Below are 24,309 nucleotides of genomic sequence, written 5' to 3'. Positions count from 1 at the left end.
CTTTGGATCCAGAAGCATGAGGTAGAGAGAGAGCTTACTGGGAATAGAATGGGCTTTTGAAACCTCAAGGCCCACCTCCTCCAACAAAGCCACTCCTCCTAATCCTTCCCAAACAGTTCGACCAGCTTGGGACCCAATATTTAAACATGAGCCTATGGAAGCCGCTCTCCTTCAAGCCACCACATACACACTGCAGACACCACGTGGAAGTAGACAGGCGCAGCATTACAGCCCCTTTCTGGAAAAACCCCGAAAGACTGCCAAGGAGGGACAGCTTTACAGTGGGCAGAATTTTGGGCAGTCCACAGGTGTTGTACATTCTGCTTAGAAGGAGAAATGGCCAGGGACTTGCTAAAGAGCATGAGTGGAATTTGGTTAGAAAGACTTTAGCGGAAGAAGTATGTGTCTAGACCTCTCCAGGTGGACAGTTGATGTGAAGATGTAAGTGCTGATTGAAATGTGACTGCAGCGGAGTTCAGTAATCAAGCAGATAGGATGACTTGTTCTGTGGACAATCAGCCTCTTTCATGGCTGTCCTTGTCATTGCCCAGTGGGTCTGTAAACAAAGTGGCCATGATGGCAGTGATGAAGATCATAGCTGGGGTCAACAACATGGACTCACCAAGGTTGACCTGGCTACAGCTGTTGCTGATTGCCAGCTCTGCCAGCAGCAAAGCCAACATTGAGCCCCAGATATGGCACCATTCCTAGGGATGAGTAGCCAGCAATCTGGTGGCAGGTTAATTGCACTGAAACACTTCCTTTCTGGAAAGGAAGAAGTAAGTTTGTCCCTGTTTTCAGATGTTTATTTTTATGACTTTAACAATTTCACTAAAAGATGTTTTGACCTTATGGATCAATTCATTCAGGAGGTATTCTGCCTCAGAAAAGAAAAAGGAAAAAAGAATGAAGGAAAGAAAGAATGACCTAGTCTAAGCCTATCCTTGCCAAGGAAGTAAAAGAACTCTCTAGGGAAAATTATAAGCAGTAAAGAAAGAAATTGAGGAAGACATTGTAAGATTTAGAGTCTTTTCATTGTCATGATGGGCAGAGTTAATACTGTCAAAATAGCAGTGTCAACTGCATCCATGACTTTTCTGTGGAAAAACACTGTGACCAAGGAAATTTACAGAAAGTTTATTTTGGCTTATTGTTCCAAAGGAATTAAGAGTTCATCACTCAGGGCAGGGGTAGGAGCAGCTATGGTGACTAAAGCAGGATGCTGAGAGCTTTTGTCTTGAACCACAAACACAAACTGGAGGAAGAGAGAGCACTTGGAATGACCTGAGACTTTGAAACCTCGAAGTTGGCCGTAGTGATGTACTTCTCCAGAAAAGCTGTACCTCCTAGATGTTGCCAAATAGTGCAACCACCAGGGACAAAGTGTTCAAATACATGAACCAATGGGGGATGTTCTCACTCCAACCTCCATTCTATTCCTTGGTCCTCATAGGTTCCTCGTCATCTCATACCACAAAATGCATTTAGTTCAAAGTTCCATAGTTTTTCAGTCTCAACACTGTTTAAAGTAACATGTCTTCTGCGTCTCAGTGAAATCTCTTGACTGTAAACTCCTATAAAACAAGATTAGCACATACTTCCAAAACTTGATAGCCTGATGGGTGTGGTGGCACACGACTTTAATCCAGAGTGTGAAGATTACTGGTGGCCACCACACCTGCCATGGTTTTTACATGGGTTTTTAGGATTTAAACTCCAGTCTTCATACTTCCAGGGCAGAAGTGTTATCCACTCCCCAACCTGTATGTGTCTATTTCAGGAACTGTTAGCAGTTCCAAGGAAAGCTTATTGTTTAGAAGGACAAAAGTCAACTGAGAGAAGCAGGCATGCCTAGCCCAGATTCAGAAAGAGACCTTGCCTCCATGAGTTAAGTGGAGAGAGGTCAAGCCTCCTTGACATTAACCTCAGGCCCCAGGTATCTGTGTGGACTGTTTGAACTTATAACAATTCCTTTGTTTGTAGATTCCTCTCTTTGGTGCTAAGACTATTGTCCAGAGAAGTCCTGATGAACCAGCATTGAGCAAAGCTGAGTTTGTTGAGAAAGTTCGTCAGAGTAACCAGGCCTGTCATGATGGAGACTTCCACACAGCTATTGTTTTGTATAATGAAGCCCTGGCAGTTGACCCTCAGAACTGCATTTTATATAGCAACAGATCTGCAGCCTACATGAAAACCCAGCAGTACCACAAGGCACTGGATGATGCCATCAAAGCCCGACTCCTCAATCCCAAATGGCCAAAGGTAGCAGTTTTATTTACTTTCACAGAAGTGTCTATTTTGATTTATTTTAGGATAACATTAATTTAGCATAGATGCTCATTCATAGAATTAGTACCTCAGCAAAACCTACAGCAACTGAAAACTAGCACCATCTTCCTTTCGGTGGCTCTGTAAGTGCTTTCTGTCCACGTCTCATTCTTTTCTGGCTTGTAGGTTTTGGTTTATCCTCTCAACCAACCTCTTAACAGGTCACAGAATCCATTCATGTTCTAGATATGGTGTAGTAACTATATTTATCTTTTTCAATTTAAAATTAACTAATTTAGCCAAGTAGTGGTGGCACACACCTTTAGTCCTAGCACTCTGGAGGCAGAGGTAGGCAGATCTCTGTGAGTTCAAGGCCATCTTGGTCTACAGTATGAATTCCAGGACAGCCAAGGCTGCCTAGAGAAACCCTGTCTGGAAAAAACAAATTAAGCCAGGTAGTGCATGCCTTTAATCCCAGCATCTGGGGAAGCAGAGACTGGTGGAACTCTTAAGAGTTTGAGGCCACCCTGGTCTTCAAAGTGAGTCCAGGACAGCCAAGAATAGAGAAACCCTTTCTGGAAAAAAACAAAAACAAAAACAAAACAAACAACCCTTCCAACTCCCTAACTTTATTTCTTTAAGTACCTGCTTATTTTAAGGATGATGTTTAGGCAGGGAAAACTCATCTAAAAGAAAATCATAATTAATTTTGAATACTGCCTGCTGCAGGTTGTTGATTTTGTTTTGATATCATAATGTACCATAATGATACTATTACATTATGATATATATACATATATATGTATATGTATTACATATACATATATTTATATATATCGTAATACTATGTGTGTGTATGTAGATACACACACACACATATACATACATACACACATACACACACACACATATCCTAAGTTGAAAATAACTTAAGTGAAAAGTAAATAAGCTGGGTATGGTGGTATATATACTACCTAGTTTGGTGGGAGGATCATGAGCTTAAGGCCCGTGCTTTAATTAAAACATAACATGTATTCAAAACACATAACCTACCAAATATAGTTTAGTCTACCTTGAATATGCTCAGTGCACTCAGGCTGGCAGTTAGACCAACACAAGCTGGGTATGGTGTTCATGCTTGAAATTCTAGCACTGAAGAAGGAAGCGTTCAGATCCGAGGCTAGCCTGGCCTGCGTAGAAAGTTCTCTAAGACAGCTTGGGCTGCATAACAAGCCTTGCATTAAAAACAGACAGATGATGCCATTTCTGGATAGAGGTGGCAGGTATCACAGTGGGGAGTAAAGGCTGGGGCTTACAGTACTAGGGGAGTATGAAGCCAGAGTTCAAGGGAAGGGGGCTGAGGTGTCTAGGTACACCTATCATTCATTCACAGAGAGAGAGGGAGCAGATGTTTTTAGCTGAACTCAGTACCAGACATTCCCACAAATTTCATTAAAAGTTGATCTGTGTGGAGCTGGAGAGATAGTTTAGTGGTTAAGAGCACTGACTGCTCTTTCAGTGGACCTGGGTTCAGTTCTCAGCAACCACATGGCAGCTCACAACTGTTTGTAACTCCAAGATCTGACATCCTCACACAGATAATACATATAGTCAAAACACCAATGCACATAAAAGTAAATAAATTTAAAAAAGTTGAGCTGTGCAATTTGGAGGCTCACCTTTTTCTCAGATGGTTTGAAATCAAAGCAGCAAAATAGATATAAAAGGACAAAGCATCCAGAAAAGAAGATTGCTTGGAGTTGCCAGCTTATGGTCTCCACCCAGCAAGAAACTGAGAATGTGCGCATCTCCAAAAGCCAAGTGTCTCCTGCCTGATCCTGGCCACAGGACTCAGTGATGGGCACATCAGCATTTATAAGGTGCTAAGACAGCTCCTAGTTTTGAATTTTTCTGGGTATCTATATGTTGTGAGAGATCCGAGCTTTATATTGATCAACAGTTTGATTTGGGTCTCTGTATTGGGATATAAGACTTACCGCAATGGCACACCGATTGAGGCATTATCAGGCCACTTGCAGAAGGCTTTCTACTACATGTTTCATGCTGTGTTGCCTAAAAGAAGTCGGCCTTTCTGTGCATTATGTAACTTGCACATAATAATGTGATAAGCCAGTGGGCCACCAGTGCTATGTTGTCTTTTGGACTTCTTTCCTGATTCTGCCTTTCTGTGTGCTTGTATTTTTGTAATTTTCATTGAATAACCTCTTTATATGAGCAGGTTAAGCAGTAATTCTGTTGTTATTGTTTGTGGTACTTGGAGCTGAACCTAACGCTTCACATGTGCTAGGCAGGCACTCCACTGCTGCAGCACACCCACACTCCAAGGTCTGCCTTTTTATGTCCAAGTGGCTAGAGGAACTTCTGCTGTCTCTTCCTGTCTCATGTATTCTGTATGTGATATGACAATATTAGGAAATAGTTGCATATGTAGCACTGTATCAACTACTCTTTGATTATAAGCAGTATATACATTTTTATCTGGGTATGGTAGCACAGGACTGACTTTCAGAGAGCTCTGACAGGAGGATGAGTATGAACTCAGCCTAGGTAACATAGAAAATTTCTGTAAAATATACAAAAACTGCATAAGAACAAACTGTAGTGCATTTGGAATTTCTCTTTAGATAGTATCTGTATCTGTGACACTGTTTACAATGTCCAAATTGTGTTTTCAGTATCTTATATTTTCTTCCTGGTTAAACCTTATGAGATCAACATGGTGGATGTTTCTCTCCATGTTGCACAGATAATGAAAACTGAGACCAGGAGGGACTGTGGTTTAGCAACATGAATTGGTATGTGTGAAAGTTCTTTGTAAAACAGACTGAAAGAATATTGTGTTTTTATATATTAGGCTATTGTTAAACTTAGTCTTATTTTAAGTCCATTATTCTTCATTCCTGTGTTATATAATTTTTCATATAAGTAGATCTTATTTGTTGTCATGTTGTTGGTAATAACTCTGTAATTTTGTTGGTATTCATTCAGTGTATTTTACAGTATATTTTCTGGTCAGGCCTATGTTTCTGCCTAAATATTGAAGGTAAGGCTTATCCCTTTTCACTAGTCACATCTTAGTTTCGGAAACAATGATGCAGTTGTGTTTAGCCAGCAAACTAAAATACAAGCTCAAATATAACCTTTAGGGATTTGAGTATTTTTATAGTAATATGCTATAAGCCAAGTAAGTAGTCAATAGGAAGAATGATGGTTACCCAGGGTATGAGAGAATGAGGAGAAAAATAATGTGTTGTTTAATAGGTTTTATTTCATAAGATGAATAATTTTAGGATTGTACAACAGCAAGACTACAGAACCTAACATTTGAAACTGACAACGATGGTGAGTCTTGTATTACCATGTTTTTATGACAAAACCAACTTCAAAAGGTATAAAATACATTCAGTTTAACAAATGTTCAGTACCTGCTACCTAGGAGAGGAAAATAATATTTAATTTTCAGTGTTTATTAGTAAAATTTTCAGTGTTTATTAAAAGTATCTTAGCATTATGCTTGATACAAAAGCTGGATGATTCTGGAGCACAGATAATCATCTTGGGTGAAATATGACCCTTGCCTTACTTTTTGCATTATTGCTCTATTTTGCTCAGTTAGTATGGTGAGCAGTGTTCCCATACAATGCTTTCATTCTGCTTTCCCTAAGAGGGAAATATTTGTTAGGTTTAATGATTCTTCCATGTTTTCACCCAGGAGCATCCCTTCTAGATGTCTGCGTGGCACTCACTGTAAGCTACTTGGAGATAGCTCAGCCTCTGCAGAGTTAGCTGTGATAAGTGATTAGCATAGAACCCTAGTGTAGGTGGCTGGGCCGTCCTCACTCTTCACCTGCCATTAAGATGCTAGTGGACGCTGTTACTTTATTCTTTAATGTAAAAATAGAGTTAAAAATAACTTTTCACTATAAAGTACTTTATTAAAAAGGAAAATCTCTCCAGCTAATAGCCTAGGAGTTTTCTAAGTGCTAATATTGCTTTTACTGCTACACACTAGGCATTTGCAGCAATTTAGACCAGCAAATATATGCTATATAGATTAATTTTTTAGTTCTTATCAGCATATATTAATTATATGTAATAATAGATGTCATTATGACATTTACATACATATATATGATATAATTTGATTAGTCAACCTCATTAGTCCTTCTCCCACCAATCCCTTTTCTTTCTCAATTACTCCATTTACTTTCATGCCATTGTGTGTGAAACAGTGAATAAATTAGGATTACCTACTGGAGTATGAGTAAAGTAACTTAGCAGTGGCTCTGTGACACTATGTTGGTACTGTCTTCTCAGTAGTAATGCACCTCATCCCTAGGAGACCGTAGAGCAAGAAGGCTGCGTGGGTATGCTGAGTGGGAATTCCAGTCTGCCAACAGCTGCAGGCTTGACCTAATGTGACTGTTCTTATTCATCAGATGCAGCTCTCCCTCTCCTTTAGCATTACATTGTGTTGTGTCTGATACTTTCCTCTTTCAGTACTTGCAGTATATGGATATGCAGGGATTGTTATATGCACAAAAATACTTAATTTTACTTATTATATATAGTACACCATACTATAGATAGTTTTCCTTAGGATTTTGGGTGTGGGTAGGTCACAGTTTTTATAGATTGAATGTTCTTTAAATTGAGGCTGGGGATGTGCTCAACTTATAGACTTCAGGCCCCTGGTACTACATACATTTTGCCTGGTGCACAGGCCACCAATCCCAGGGCATAGGCGGTAGAAGGAGGAAGGTCAGAGATGTGCGGTCATTCTTGGCTGCATAGCAAGTTTGAGGCTGGTGTAGTACACATAAGACCCTGCCTCAGAAGAAAAGGGGGAAAGAAAGACAAAGAGTTATCATAAAAGGCCTTATTACAAAGAAAGTCATCTCATTTTGCTTTCTTAAACAAGAGTGAGCCCTGGGCAGGAGGCAGGGACAGAGACTCCCTTTACCTGTAAACTGTGGGTGAAGAAGGAATGAATCATGTTGAAAGGCATAAAATGGAACATTGCTGGAAATTTTGTTTCTTGCCTCAGACAATTTCAGATAAAAAGCACATTGTTTACTTTTATTAAAGGGAAAGACGACTTACCGAGAAATAATTTCTTGGGGCTTTAGCCTGTTGATAACCCCCAGATTTGATATTAGAAAATCTGTTTTTGGCTTAATTATTTTTACAGATATGAATGTGATTTAAGATATTTTATTTTAAGTTTATGTGTGCATATATGTGTCTGTGCATATGGGTGGGGGTAGCCATGAGGACCAGAGGCATCTGATCATTTGGAGCTAGAGTTAGACAATTTTACCTGATATGGGTGCTGGTACTTGAACTTGGGAACTCTAGGAGCAGTGTATCCTCTTAGTCACTGAACCAGCTCTCCAGTCCCCGATTTAGAGCTATTGCCAAGCAGAAGGAGGCATTCTTATTCTCATTTTTTTGTGAATAGCTTGTCTTGGTTAGGATTTGTGTTGCTATGATAAAAGCACATGATCAAAAGCAACTTGGGGAAGAAAGAGTTTGTTTTGCTTATGTTTCCACATCACAGTTTGTCACGGAAGGAAGCCGGGAACTCAGGAACTGAGTCATGGAGGAGTGCTGCTTACTGGCTTGCTCAGCCTCTTTTCTTATAGCATCCAGGACCATCATCCACCCAGGGATGACACAGAGCTAGCAAGATGGGTCCTCACCCATCAATCATCAGTCAAGAAAATGGGTCTTAGTTTTGCCCACAGGCTAATCTGGTGGGACCTTGTCAGTTGAACTTTTCTCTTTCCAAAGGAGTTTAGCTTGTATGAGGTGGACATAAAACATGGCCATCTATATCTTCAGATTTTTCTAAGTTAGTCAGGCATACTCAGTTTTTTCTTGATCTGTCTAAGTTTTTTGTTTTGTTTTTGTTTGTTTTGTCTTGATACAGGTTTTCTCTGTGTATCCTTAGGCCAGGACAGCCTTGAACTCATAGAGTTCAAGCCTGCCTCTGCCTCCATGAGTGTTGGGATTACAGGCGTGCACCACTGCACCCGGCTTTGTTGTGGGTGTTTTTTGTTTTTTGTTTTTTTCTGGGTAAGTTATTAATGCTATGTTTTAAAATTTTTGGACATTAATGTTTGAAGTTCCTAAGCTTGCGCAAGCTAAGTTCATAACAAAAGAAACAGCTGTAAAATGCAGAAAAATAGAGATTTCACAAGGAATTTTGGGTAGTTAATATAACTCTTTAGTTCATCGTTTAGTAAAAGTATTGTTTCCTTAGTGCTGTATTCTGTGTTTACCTTCTGTTGTGTTACACAGCTAATCTTGGGCAAGAGACATGTGTTACATTTGTCACCTATTTTTTATCCTGCATTTAAAATAACTTAGCAATTTACTGTCCCAGAAATTTGAACTGTTGTAAGAGTATACACATTTGTAACTTTTATTATTATATACAAATGTTATATACATTTCTTACTTTTATTATTTATGTGAAAACTTGTTTACCTTTTATTCTTGTGGAAGTAAAAAGAATCATAAGTTGTGACTATACTTGCTTTATTTTTTTTTCCTGATGTCCGTTTAAAAAGTGATTTTGTAAATGAAAAGAATTTTGAAATGCTGTGCAGGAAGAAAGGGAGGAGACATGATTACAATATGAGGGTGGATAAAGGACCAGGCATTGCCATCACTAGGCAACAGGCCCTGAGAAATGTAGCATTTCTCATTTGTGTTCTCATGTAACCACCATGAAGCCTGAACTGGGCTTTCTTTTTAATCAAGTCCAGCTGTTGATCTAGGAACACACTTTCCTTGGGGTATTAGGAATGTGTTGCCTTCTTTCCCATAGTGTCTTAAACTGCTGCTTACATACTACCTGCAATGTACTGGTGGACTTAGACCCTAAAACTTGAGAACAAAGAATGTGGCTTGACAGCATTAAGGTTTAAATTTTTTTTTAAATAAATAGAACTCTTTATTTTAGTTTGATGAGCAGGAACTTTCTAACCCTTTATTTACAGTCTGTTTTTAATTTGGAAAAAAGATATGGCACAATTTTCAGACATAAAACTGTTTAATGTATTTTTTTTTTTAGATTTTTCTTATTCTCTAGTCATATTATCCTCTCATTATCTAGTCATATTATTTTATGGATTTCAGGGCTTTTTTCATTTGCACACTTACAGTAGTAACTATAATTATGATATATGATATTAATTCTATTTTTACTTTTTTAAATCTCTTTTTAACACTATATTTTTATTTCCCTTTCTTTGGAAGATCTCCTACTCCCCGTGGTCCCTAGCTATCTAACTTCTGTGGTTATTTTGATTAAAATACACCCCTCTAAAAGTTAAAATCTAACATTCACATATGAGATATTTACAGTGCAATATTTACCTTTGGGGTCTAGGTTTCTTCATCCAGAGTGATTGTTTCTAGCTATATCCACTTATCTGAAAATTTTATCATTCTTAACAACTGAATAATTCCATTGTGTAAATGAAATATTTAATTTTCCATTTTCATTGTCTATTTATCAGTTGATGCACATTGTTCTAGTTAGGGTTTCTATTGCTGTGACAAAACATCATGACCAGGGCTGGAGAGACGGCTCAGAAGTTAAGAGCGCTGGCTGCTCTTCCAGAGGTCCTGAGTTCAATTCCCAGCAACCACGTGGTGGCTCACAACCATCTATAATGAGATCTGGTGCCCTCTTTTGGTGTACAGGTGTACATGCAGACAGAACATTGTATATGTAATAAGCAAACAAATAAATCTTTAAAAACAAAAAAACCCCATCATGACCAAAAGCAAGTTGAGGAGGAAAGTTCAGCTCATACTTCCACATCGTAGTTCATCACTGAAGGAAGTTAGGACAGGAACTCAAATAGGGCAGAAACTTGAAGGCAGGAACTGATGCAGAAGCCATGGAGGGTGCTGCTTATGGCTTGCTCCTCATGGCTTGCCCAGCCTGTTTTCTTATAGAACCCAGAGGCAGCAGCTCTGGGTTGTACCACCTGTAACGGGCTGGGCTTTCCCACGTCAGTCACTACTTAAGAAAATGCCTTATGGCTGGATGTTATAGAGACATTTTCTCAAGTGATGGTCTCTTCTTTCAGATAACTCTAGCTTGTGTCAAATTGACAGTAAATTAGCTAGCACACACATCTAGGCTGTTTCCAATTTCTGGGCCAAGAGAGAAAGTAAGAAGGGAATTTAATTTAATATTCTTTTTAAGAATTGAATGAAATGAAAATACAACATACCCAAATTTATGGGACACAATAAAGGCAGTTTTAAAAGGCAAATTCATAGCACTAAGTGTCTAAATAAAAATGTAAGGAAATACATGAAAGCTGTAGAAAAGAAGAAATGATACCCAAACCTAAGAAATAATCTTGGGGCTGAAATCAATGAAATGGACCAAACAAAAACCAATACAAAGTATTAGTGAAGTGAATAGTTTGTTTTTAGAGAAAACCTTTAACCAGATCAACCAGATGACATACAGAGAGGACCCAAGTAAAACTATAGATGGAAAGGCAGACAGTGAGTTAATTCAGGGAGTCATAATGCCGTATTTCAGAAATACGTATTGTCGCAAACTTGAAGACCTAAAAGAAATGGATGAGTTTTAAAAAATATATGACCTACTGAAATTAAATCAAGATGAAATAAACACTTTAAATAAGTCCATCACCCCTATAGAAATAGAAGTGTTAATTAAAAATCTCCCAACCAAGAGCAGCGTGCTGCACACCTTTAACCTCAGCACTTGGGAGGCCGAGGCCGACAAATCAAAAACAAGGACGAGAACAACAACTTCTGACTCTCTGACCCTCCTGTTTGTGTCTCTCAATTGTCTGGCTCTTGTGGGGCTGGGGTTTAGTCCACCCATTCTGTGGCAGTGATTTGCTGCCAGAACTACATTGCTAGCTACTGTAATGTGTATATTCTAAACTCCTGGCATTTTAGCATTTTAATGCAGCCTTTGCAATACTTTTGGGATTGGAAATAAAGATTAAATCCAAAGACTGGAGTTATTTTCTCTGTATGGGTTACAACCTATCAATTATTAAAAAAATAATTATAAGACTTGTTAAAGGAAAGCAAATAGATTGAGATAGAAATGACATAAAAATAAATAAATAAAATAATATTTAATGGGCCTCATGACCAAATAAATCGAATATAATATTAAGGAAATCTGTTAAGAGAATAAAAGAGGTAGTACAGGATGACATGGTGCCTTAAGACAACCTAGGGAAATAGCAAGAAGGGGAGCCCTACAATAAGAAAGTCAGGGGGCTGTTGTTATCAGTTAATCCCACAGATTACCTCTTATTTGTTACAGAAGGAACAGTAAGTCAGATACTAATTCTAGGTTGAAGGTAATAAACTTCTCTCTGTTTTCTTATTCCTCTGTCTATGCTCTTATTGCTGACTTTTTATTGTATAGTACATTAAAATGATATGTTAAATATTTATTCACATTTTTAAAAAGAATATGAAATACAGGGAAAGATTTATCAAAAATATTTCTGTTATAGATTATGTAAGTACAACAAAACCCTAAACAGTGTTCATGTTACAGTAATGGGACAGATCATTTTGTCAGTCTCCCTGTACCCAGTGGCAAATAGGTACCAGCAGTTCCAGACATGATGTCCAAATGGAAGAGGAGCCCTTTCCTTCCCTTCTCACCTTTAGGAAAATAGTTTTTTCCTCCTGAAATTATTGGTTTCTTCTAGGATTTCCACCCAGGTTTTGACAAAGGTGATGGGATCTGTGGTTGAGGAGTAACCGCCACAGCGATGTATACAAAATGTTAGTGGTGGTTATACTTATGTGGTTGGTAATGGATACACTTAAACCATCTTTCTTAGTGTTTAAAAGGATTAAGTACCTCACAAATACTATGTTTATCATTTAGAAAAAAATGTTAATTTTGTTAGTTGGTATCTCCAACTTTTGAGACTATGACTGTGTATTTTATCCTTTTTTATGCTCATTTGAGTTAAAGGGACCTTTTGTCACAAATTCAAAAAGATGTTTTGGTGGGCACTGAAAATGAAGGTATTTGGTCATATTTACTTAAGTCTGATCTAGAAACAGCTTTGGCCTTCCGAAAGGCGAATTCAGTCACCATGTTTGCTTTGGGGTTCTTTATTGACTACGATGATCCAGGGTTGGGTTATATCATTTAGAGCAGCTACAAATTGTACTTAGTGAGTCTGAGTCAAGAGCATGGGATGATGAAGTGGGAGGAAAATCCAAATCACTTGATCAAGCTTTTTGCCTGTTAAGATAATATTTAGATAAAAAAAAAAATAGAAAAACTAGTACATAGACCTATATGACATAAAATAATTCCAGAAGAAAACAATGGTATTAGATAATTAGAAATGAGTAATAGAAACCTGCAGTTTTCTTCCATTCTTGATAGAGTGATGACAGAGTTAAGAAGTTGTGATAATAGATACACTTGATTAGGTGATTTCGTCTTTAGCCAGTGCTTAAATGTTGGACCTGGTTTGGTATACTTTCATTTATTTATTTATTTACTTATTTTACTAGAAATAGTTAATGCAGCTGGGTAGTGGTGGCACACACCTTTAATCCCAGCACTCAGGAGGCGGAAGCAGGGGCAGAGGGGCAGGGGGGCAGGGGGGCAGGGGGGCAGGGGGGTAGGGGGACAGGGAGATAGGAGGGACAGAGGCAGGGGGATTTCTGTGAGTCAGGAGCCAGCCTGGTTTACAGAGCAACCTCCAGGACAGCCAAGGCTACATAGAGAAACTCTGTCTCTAAAAACAAACAAACAAATAAAATTTAATGCTGTATATCTTTAGAATTACTTTATACAATATTTCCTTAACATGCCACAGCATTAAAATGCCCTTAGGAATAATACATTAGAGGATAGAGAGATGGTCAGGTGTAGTGACACAAATTTAATGCCAGCACCTGGGAGGCAGAGGTAGATAGATCTCTGTGAGCTCAAGACCAGCCTGGTCTATTATGTAACAGACCCTATCTTGAAAGCAAAACAAAAAGAAAAGGAAAGAAAGAATGAAAAACAGCTAGAAGACAGCTTGAGATGAGAAATTGATTCTTTTGGCCTCTGTGGGCAACTATACTGGCATGCATGTGTATGAATTACACATGAAAACAAGAGGATACTTGAGGTAGAGTGATGTGGGAGGGAGGAGAAAAAGGGAAGAAGAATGAACAAAACACTTATGTAAATTCTATAATTGAACCTGTTACACTGTCACAGGCCATAGCTGCTAGGGAAGCAGGTCGGTTAGCTACTGGTCTTCACCAGTTCTTTGGCTGGTTTTTGAGTAGTTTTTCTTGTTCTCTGGTGATACGATGTTGCTTGTAGACTAAGGCATGTTTGCTAAGGATTGGATTTCAAGCTGCTCAGTGTTTCCTGGGTTACTGGTTGTTCCTGTTTTTGTCACAGTCTTTCTCAGCATGGTGGGGAGACCGCAGTTTTATCAGTTGCACATTTCTGTGATCTGCATTAGGCTTTTCATTGGTTCTAGAGGTTGCACAAATAAATTTTGTAAGTAATTAAGCATTTAAAATGAAATATTTGGTTTTAGGCTCAGGCAAAGCAGATACCTTATTTATTAAGTAATAAAGATGAAGATGCTGGTAAAAAGTTTAATTTCATATCACCTTTTGTATCCTCTTCATAAGTATTGCAAATTTTCAGTATTTCATATAGAGTAGATGGTGAATTTTGTTGTTATTTCTTGGCTTGCACAGCACCTCATTTAGAAACAGCTTCCTGCAGAGGAACAGACACTGACTATATAGATATTCAGTTTTTAACCCCATCACAGTTCTCGTGCCCTTTAAAATATTAATGACTTGATTGTATAATTCATACACATAATTCCATACATGAATTGCAGTGCTTGGTGTTGAATGAAATGCAGTTTATCTTCTTATTGCCTCACCTACTCTCTGGTGCCTGAATTTGTCTTTGATTGTCTGCTTCCCAGAGGCAATTCTCATAACTTTTTTTTTGTTTGTGCATTTAAAGACTTTACCTGTACTCGTTAAAGTGTGTGTAACAGCGTGAGTTCTTACCAAGGTGTATTTTTACATCCTCCTGTCCTGTGCCTTTTTGTTTTTCTATAGTTTAATTTTTTCATATGTTTATTGATAATCACCTGTCAATTGGCCACTTTATATTGAATATATAGGTACTTAGAAAAAAAAATATATATATTGTGTGTGTGTATGTGTATAAATGTGTGAGCTTGTACTGTGGCTTCCATTTATTGTTTAATAGTGAATATTTATTTCCTTATAATTTTTGTATTTTCTTAGTCTGTTCTTTGTCTTTTGACTTTATTATGCACCTTTAAAAATGCACCAGGTGTGGTGGTGCATACCTTTAATCCCAGCACTGGGAAGGCAGAAGCAGGTGGATCTCTGCGAGTTCAAGGCCAGCCTGGTCTACTACGTCAGTTCCAGGACAGTAAAGGCTACACAGAGAAACCCTGCCTCAGAAAAAGCTAAAACAAACAAACAAAACAACCCCCCCAAAAAAAACCCGTTGCATAGTTTCAATTAGATCTATTTTATTTATATTTATTTTATATTTTTTTAGTATTTTAAATATTATTTGAAAGGACATCCACTGAACTATTCATTTTTATATTTAAGTGTTTGATCAAATTAGAATTAATTGTAGCCCAATCTCCCTAGCCCACCTGGGACACAGCTAGCAGACCCAGCAGAGGTACATTGGCTCCAGCCACCATTTTCCACCATCCCAAGGAGGCCTGTGGCCCTCACAGCAACATTCAGATTAGAGACCCCTTGGCCTACTCCTCAACTGCCTGACCATAAGGGACCATTAGGCCTGCTATCACCAGAGAGAAGCCGATGGCGAGAGGTCAGCCTAAGAACACAAGCAACAAAACCTAGGGTTATATGACACTATCGCAAACCAACTGTTCCATAGCAAGCCCTGGAGATACTATCACACCTGATGCACAACAAAATGATCTTAAAGCTAAGGTTATGAAGATGATAGAGACCTTAAAAGAGGAACATAAATCCTTCGAAGAAATACAGGAAAATAAAATCAAACAGGTGAAAGAACTGAAAAAAATCCTTTAAAGAAATACAGGAAAATACAATAAAAAGGGAGAAGGAAGTGTTTAAGAATAGAAGCCTGCTGGCTGCGTCTACGGTTGATGGAGATTGGTATAGAGCCCTAAAAGAACCCCTTGACCCTAAATAGCTGGGAAAAGTAAAGGGGTTTGGGGCCCCTCTCCCTACTAAACTTTTCTCCCTCCTAATTAAGGTTGAGGGGAGTTGTGGAAAAGGGGTAGAGGCCTAAACACCCCAAATAAAGTAGAGTTTAAAAAAGACTGCTCCAGGTAGCTTTCCACTACACACAGAATGGATGTGAAAATAGGGCCCATCATTCAGCAGCATACAATAAACACACCTCAGCAATAAAGAGAGACATTTCCTAAGAGTAAAGGCCTGGAAGAAGGTTTTCCAAGCAAATGGACCCAAGAAACAAGCTGGAGTAGCCATTCTAGTATCCAATAAAATAGACTTTCATCCAAAGTTAATCAATAGAGATAGGAAAGGACACTGCATACTCATCAAAGGAAAAATACACCAAGATGGTAATTCAATTTTGAACATTAATGCCCCAGATACAAGGGCACCCACATTCATAAAAGAAGCATTACTAAAGCTTAAGTCACACATTGAACCTCACACATTCACAGTGGGAGACTTCAACAACCCACTCTCACAAATGAACAGATCATCAAGACAGAAACTAAACAGAGAAATAATGAAACTAACAGACGTCATGAATCAAATGATCCTAACAGATATCAACAGAACACTTCACCCAAATAAGAAAGAATATACATTCTTCTCAGTACTTTATGGGACTTTCTCCAAAATTGACCATATACTTGTTCACAAAGCAAACCTCAACAGATACAAGAAGATTGAAATAACTCCTTGTATCTTATCAGACCACCATGGATTAAAGCTTTCACCTACAAACTCATAGAAACTGAACAAATCTCTATTCAATGATCACTGGGTCAGGGAAGAAATATAGAAATTTAAAACTTTCTAGAATTCAATGAAAATGAAGGCGCAATATACCCAAACTTATGAGACACATTGAAAGCAGTGCTAAGGGCAAAGTTCATAGCACTAAGTGCCTTCATAAAGAAATTGGAGAGTTCTCACACTAGCAATTTAAAAGCACACCTAAAAGCTCTGGAATAAAAAGAAGCAAACACACCAAAGAGGAGCAAATGGTAGGAAACAATCAAACTTAGGGTTGAAATTAATAACTTAGAAACAAAGAGAACAATACAAAGAATCAGTGAAACAAAGAGCTGGTTGTTTGAGAAAAATTGACAAACCTCTAGCCAAACTAACTAAAAGGCAGAGAGACAGTATTCAAATTAACAAAATCAAATGAAAAGGGAGAGGGGCATAACAACAGACCCTGAGGAAATCCAAAGACTCATCAGGTCTTACTTCAAAACCCTGTATTCCACAAAATTGGAAAACTTAAAGGAAATGGATGATTTTCTCAATAGATTTCACTCACTAATGCTAAATTAAGATCAGGCAAACAGTTTAAACAGTCTTATAACCCCTAAGTAAATAGAAGCAGTCATCAAAAGTCTCCCAACCAAAAAACGTCCAGGGTCAGATGGTTTTAGCACAGAATTCTATTAGACTTTTAAAGAAGAGCTAATACCAATACTCTTTATTCCACAAAATAAAAACAGAAGGAACATTGCCAAACTCACTTATGAGGCCACAGGCACCCTGATACCTAAACTACACAAAGATTCAACAAAGAGAATTTCAGACCAGTCTTCTCATGAACATTGATGCAAAAATACTCAGCAAAATACTTGCAAACCAAATCCAAGAACACATCATATACATCATTCACCATGATCAAGTAGGCTGCATCCCAGGGATTCAGGAATGGTTCAGTATATGAAAGTCCATCAATGTAATATACCATATAAATAAACTGAAAGAATAACAACAACAACATGATCATCTCAATAGATGAAGAAAAAGCCTTTGACAAAATCCAACACCCCTTCATGATAAAAGTCTTGGAGAGATCAGGGATACAAGGCCCATACCTAAACATAATAAAAGCAATGTACAGCAAGCCGATAGCCAACATCAAATTAAATGGAGAGAAACTCAAAGCAGTTCCACTAAATTCAGTGACAAGACAAGGCTGCCTACACTCTCTCTGTATCTCTTCAATATAGTACTTGAAGTCCTAGCTAGAGCAATAAGACAACTAAACGAGATCAAGGGGATACAAACTGGAAAGGAAGAAATCAAAGTATCACTACTTGTGGATGATTTGATAGTATTCATAAGTGACCCCCAAAATTCTACCAGGAACTCCTACATCTGATAAGCACCTTTATCAAAGTGGCTGGATATAAAATTAACTCAAAAAAAAGAAGAAGAATTGGTAGCCCTCCTGTATACAAACAACAAACGGGCTGAAAAAGAAATTAGGGAAACAGCACCCTTCACAATAGCCACAGAAACCATAAAGTATCTTCATGTAACTCTAACCAAGCAAGTGAAAGACCTGTATGGCAAGATCTTAAAGTGTCTGAAGAAAGAAATTGAAGAAGATATCAGAAGTTGGAAAAATTTCCCATGCTGATGGATCAGTAGGATTAACATAGCGAAAATGGCCATCTTAACAAAAGCAATTTCCAGATTCAGTGCAATTCCCAACAAAATACCAACATAATTCTTTCTAGACCTTGAAGAACAATTTTCAACTTCATATGGAAAAACAAAAAACCCAGAATAGCTAAAGCAATCCTCTACAATAAAAGATCTTTTGGAGGTATCTCCATCCTGAATCTTAGGTTGTACTATAGAGTAATAGTAATAAAATCTGCATGGTACTGGCATAGGAAACAGACTGGTGGAGCATTGGAATCAATCAAAGACCCAGAAATAAACCCACACATCTATGGACACTTGATTTTTACAGAGGAGCCAAAACCATACAGTGGAAAAAAAGATAGCATCTTCAACAAATGGTGCTGTTCTAACTGGATGTCTACATGTAGACATGCAAATGCAAATAGATCCATATTAATCACCCTGTACAAAAAATAAAGTCCAAGTGGATCAATGTCCTCAACATAAAACCAGAACACTAAATTTATTAGAAGAAAAAGTAGGGAAGAACTTTGTACTCATTGGCACAGAAGACGACTTCTTGAACAGAACACCAACAGCCCAGGCTCTAAGATCAACAATTAATAAATGGGAAACTGAAAAGCTATAAAGCAAAGGACACTGTCAATAGAACAACATGACAGCCTACAGACTGGGAAAAGATCTTCACCAACCCTACATTTGACATAGGGCTAATATCCAAAATATAGAAAAAAAAAAACCCTCAAGAAACTAAACCCCAACAAACCAAGTAATCCAATTGAAAAAATGGGGTACAGGACTTAACAGAGAATTCTCAACAGAGGAATCTCCCATGGCTGAGAACCACTTAAAGAAATGCTAACATCATTAGTCATCAGGGAAATGTAAATCAAAATGACTCTGAGATTCCATTTTACACCTGTCAGAATGGCTACGATCCAAACAACACAGGCTGGAGAGGACAAGGAGCAAGGGGAACTCTCCTCTATTGCTGGTGGGCGTGCAAACTTGTACAACCACTTTGGAAATCAGTTTTGTGCTTTCCTAGAAAATTGGGAACAGCTCTACCTCAAGACCCAGCTATACCAGTCCTGGGTAAATAGCCAAAAGATTCTTCACTGTAAAACAAGGACATTTGCTCAACCATGTTCATAGCAGCTTGTTGGTATAATGTTCTTTTGGAATGTATACAGTTTATCCTTGTTCATTCACATGCTGATTTCTCTATCCCACTATCTGGTTTCAATCTGGACATTGCATTGATGCTTAGTCTAAGAAACACCTGTCTCAAGTTTGTGTAAACTTGCCACAGTTTATTCTCTGTAATTGTCAATTAAACAACCAGCCAGTACTGTGCAATGGAGAGAATAGGGTGGGACATTCTGGTCCAGAGGGGAGGAGAAGGAAGCAAGTGGGAGGAGGTAGGAGAGAGAAATCGGTAGGGAGGACTTGGAACCATGAGGAGAGATAAACTGGACCTAAGATATGACTAAAAGCAAGTATAATGGGTGAAATCTGAATGGTAGGAAACTATGCAGGCTTGGAGGTATAGGATGGAGTAATGGTTGCCCAGCATTGTGGTCTAGGTTAATTAAATAAATCCTAGTCTGTGTGTGGTGATTTGGGTATAGAGCTGGTTTAGGAATAACCACTGCTTAACTAAAGATAAATCAATAGTAAATATTAATAATCAACAACAGCAGCTTTATAAGTAATAGAAACTGGAAACAACCCAGATGTCCCTCAACCAAAGAATGAATAAAGAAATTGTGGTATATTTACACTTCAGCTGTGGGGCAAATGGATGGTTCTGGAAAAGAGCATCCTGAGTGAGGTAACCCAGAAAAACAAGCATGGTGTATATACCTAGTTATAAGTGGATATTAGCCACATAATACAGGATAACCATTCTACAATTCACAGACTTAAAGAAGCTAAATAACAAGGAGTACCCTTGGGAGGATGCATAATTCTCATTCAGTAGGGCAAATAAAATAGACAGTGGAAGTACCTGAAGACAGAGAACAGGACAGGCACCTAACACAGAGGGCCTCTGAAAGACTCCACTCAACAGTGTATAGAAGCAGATGCTGAGATTCAGAGCCAAACTTTGGGCAGAACTCAGGGAGTCTTATGGAAGAGTGGGGGCATAGAAGGAACCAGAGGGGACAGGAGGGTCACAAGAAGATCAACAGAGCCAATAAATCTGGTCCTTGGAGGGCCTGCAGAAACTGATGTACCAACCAAGGACTATGCATGAAGAGGGCCTAGGACCCCTTGCTCAGAAGTAGCCTATAGTCAGCTCAGTCTCCATGTGGGTTCTCTAGTAAGGGAGCAGTGGCTGTTTCTGACATGGACTCTGTTACTTGCTTCTTGATCATTTCCTCTTGGTAGAGCAGCCTTGCCAGGCTACAGAGGAAGAGGATGTGGGCAGTCCTAATGAGGCCAGCTGCTGGGGGAGAAGGGCTCCCCTTTATGAGAACTAGGGGAAGGGGATGGGGGAAGAGGGAAGGAGGGTGGGACTGAAGGGGGGTACAACTGGGATGCGAAGTGAATAAATTAAAAAAAAATTTAAATTAAAAAGAATTAATTGTAGTACAAGCATATTCATCCTCTTAGATTTTTTGTATGTTTGAACATTTGTTTGCATATGTGTAATCTGTACTGTGTTTTTTCAGAATTCAGAATAAGGCATTGGATCCCTTGGAATTGGAGTTACACACATTTGTGGCTACCATGTGGGTGCTGGAAACTGAACTCAGGTCCTCTGTAATACCAGCAAGTGCTCTTAACCACTGGGATATCTCTCCAGCCCTTCCAACTTTCTTTTTTCTTTTCTTTTTTTTCCTTATCAATTGTGTATTTAAAACTTTTTAAATTAATTATTTATTATAATTTATTCACTTTGTATCCTGGCTGTGGGCTCCTCCCTTGTCTCTTCCCAATCCTTTCTTCCCTCCTTTTCCTCCTGTGTCCTTCCCCTAGTCCACTGATATGGGAGGTCTTCCTCCCCTTCTAATTGACCCTAGCCTATCAGATTTCATAAGGACTGGTGCTTTCCCTGTGGCCTGGCAAGGCTGCATACCCCACTCCCCACCCCCAGGGGGAGGTGATCAGAGAGCCTACCACTGAGTTCATATCAGAGACAACCCCTGCTCCCCTTACTAGGGAACCCACTTGGAGACAGTCTATGGGCTACATCTGAGCAGGGGTTTTAGGTTCTCTCCATGCATGATCCTTGGTTGGGGTATCAGCCTTTCCAGGAGCCCCAGACCCCCCCCCTTTTTTTTTTTTTTTGCTCTGTTGGTCTTGTTTTTGAGCTCCCCCTTCCAGATCTTTCTGTCTCCTGCTTCTTTCATAAATTCCTTGCACTCTGCCCAAAGTTTGGCTATGAGTCTCAGCCTCTGCTTCGATACCTTGATCCTAGAGTCTTTCAGAGATCATCTGTGGTAGGCTCCTGTCCTGTTCCCTGTCTTCTCCTGCTTCCAATGTCTATTGCATTTGCCTTTCTGATTGAGGATTGCAATCTTCATTTTTTTATTCCAAGATAGCTACCCATATTTCCCCAGAGATGCAGAATTCTGTCTTTATTATATTATATGTTCTCATGCTATCTGAATTATCTTTGAAATTTATATTTATTTATACTTATATGTCTATTCATCATTACAACCATACAAGAAATTATCATCTGGTAGATATCTTATTTATCATAAAGTAAGCATGTGAGTTGGATTTATTTTCCTTATTGCTCCTAGTTTATTTCTATTGTATTTTATTGATGGGGATTAAAGCACTTCCTTGTCCTGTATTATATGTGTAATAGCCACTTATAAGTGAATATATCCCATGTGTGTGTCTTTCTGCTTCTGAGATACCTCACTCAGGATGATCTTCTCTTGTTCCCATCATTTGCCGGCAAATTTTATGATTTCTTTGTTTTTAATTGCTGAGTAGTATTCCATTGTGTAAATGTACCACAGTTTCTGTATCCATTCCTTAGTTGAGGGATACCTGGGTTGTTTCCAGCTTCTGGCTATTACAAATAAAGCTGCTACAAACATGGTTGAGCAAATGTCCTTGTTGTGTACTTGAGCATCTTTTGGATATATGCCCAGGAGTGGTATAGCTGGATCGTAAGGTAGCACTATTCCTAATTGTCTGAGAAAGCACCTGATTGATTTCCAAAGTGGTTGTACAAGATTACGTTCACAACAGCAATGGAGGAGTGTTCCCCTTTCTGCACATCCTCTCCAGCATGTGTTCTCACTTTAGTTTTTTATTTTAGCCATTCTGATGGGTGTAAGGTGAAATCTGTACACCTAAAGAAGCTAATCAAGAAGGAGGACCTGGGGTAAGATGCTCAATCTTCATTCAGAAAGGCAAACAGGATGGACATTGGAAGAGGGAGAAAACAGGGAACAGGACAGGAGCCTACCACAGAGGACCTCTGAAAGACTCTACCCAACAGGGTATCAATGCAGACGCTGAGACTCATAGCCAAACTTTGGGCAGAGTGTAGGGAATCTTATGAAAGAAGGGGGAGATAGAAAGACTTGGAGGGGCTAGGAGCTCCGCTAGGAGAGCAACAGAACCAGAAAATCTGGGCACAGGGGTCTTTTCTGAGACTGATACTCCAAAAAAACAAGGACCATTCATGGAGATAACCTAGAACCCCTGTACAGATGTAGCCCATGGCAGCTCAGTATCCAAGTGGGTTCCCCAGTAATGGGAACAGGAACTGTCTCTAACATGAACTCATTGGCTGGCTCTTTGATCACCTTCCTTTGAGGGGGTAGCAGCCTTACCAGGCCACAAAGACAATGCAGCCAGTCCTGATGAGACCTGATAAACTAGGGTCAGATGGAAGGGGAAGAGGACCTTCTGTATTAGTGGACTGGGGGAGGGGCATAGGAGAAGAAGAGGAAGGGTGGGTGGGATTGGGAGGGGACAGGGACGAGGGAGGGGACTACAGCTGGGATACAAAGTGAATAAACTGTAATTAATAAAAAAAATAAGTTAATAAAAAAAAAAGAAAGTTGACATCCATTTACCATTTCCAGTTTCACTCTCTGCTTCATGCCTCAGGATGAGGATGTGAGTTCTTTAGCTGCTGTATCTGAAACTTGTCATGCCAAATCCTAGTGACCCCATACCTCTCTGGAAGTATAAGCCAAGTGAAACTATTGTAAAGGTTGCCTTAGACTTCGTGCTTTATCACAGCAATAGAAAAGGCACTAATAAACACCCGTAAAAATTAAAAAACAGAAACAAGAAAACAACCACTTCCTTGTACATGCCAGGAGATTGCTCTACTGCTGAGCCACCTCCTCAGCACATGCTTTCTTATTCACAGTGTTTTGTTGTCTGGGCTACTTAACTTGAGAATCAGGTTGCATGGCAGCATGCAGGTAGGCATTGTGTTGGAGCAGTAGCTGAAAGCTTACATCTTGATTTACCAGCATAATGTAGAGAGAAATAATAGAATGACATGGTGAGGTTATTTGGAAACCTCATAGCCCACCATATTAGTACACCTCCTCCAACAAGGCCATTCCTCCTGATCAGTCCTAAACAATTCTACCAGCTGGTGACCAAGCATTCAAATATGTGAGCCTACGGGGTCTCTTCTAACTCAAACCAATATACTTAGTTAAAATTTACCTTTATATTTTGTTGGCATTGTGTTACTTATGAAAAATAAGTTATAGATAAAAAATTGATACCTTACTGTCATTGAGTCTTTCTGCTCAAAATAAGATAGGCAGTTTATTATGTTTATTTTGTTCATTTCAGTAGTAATATATCCATATAGATCTTGTACTTTTTTGATAACTGTATTGTTAGGTCACTTATCTTTGTTGATTTAATATTTGGAGTAATTTTTTTCCTATTCATCTTCTAAATTTAAATGGTTATTGCTTATATGTTGAAAGTTCTTTGGCAGTTTATGGCTTTAAAAACAAAACATTCCATTGTAAAACTTATGTTTGCTTTTAAAGCAATTGCTATTTACTATTCTGTTAAGATATTTATGAATTTATTTACTTATTTGTGCATGTCTGTCTGTCTGTGTGTATACACACGCTCATGTGCATGTGAGTGCCTGAGGAGACCAGAAGAAGGAGTTGGATCCCTTCCAGCTGCAGTTTACAGGTGGTTGTGAGCCACTTTAAGTAGTGTGGTAGGACTGAGCTTGGGTCTTCTGCAAGAGCTTTTAACTCCTGAGCCACCTCTTCAGCTTCTTTATAAAGGATCTTCAATTATGATTTGGATTAAGTCGATACACTCAAAATT

The 24,309-nt window shown here is 38.8% G+C and overlaps 1 protein-coding gene across 2 annotated transcripts in view; it reads left to right on the top strand.

The window, feature by feature from the left end:
• Ttc28 (tetratricopeptide repeat domain 28) overlaps positions 1 to 24,309 on the top strand; it is a 418,557-nt gene that overhangs the window by 10,044 nt on the left and 384,204 nt on the right. For both annotated transcript variants that reach the window (XM_060382619.1, XM_060382618.1), the window contains exon 2: positions 1,984 to 2,262. In XM_060382619.1, the coding sequence (XP_060238602.1) occupies positions 1,984 to 2,262 (279 nt within the window). The remainder of the gene's footprint in view (positions 1 to 1,983; positions 2,263 to 24,309) is intronic.

The sequence above is a fragment of the Meriones unguiculatus genome, chromosome 4, assembly GCF_030254825.1.
Source record: "Meriones unguiculatus strain TT.TT164.6M chromosome 4, Bangor_MerUng_6.1, whole genome shotgun sequence".
Classification (NCBI taxonomy): Eukaryota; Metazoa; Chordata; class Mammalia; order Rodentia; family Muridae; genus Meriones; species Meriones unguiculatus.
The sequence above is the reverse complement of the archived record's forward strand: the minus strand, read 5'-3'. Positions and strand labels throughout refer to the sequence as shown.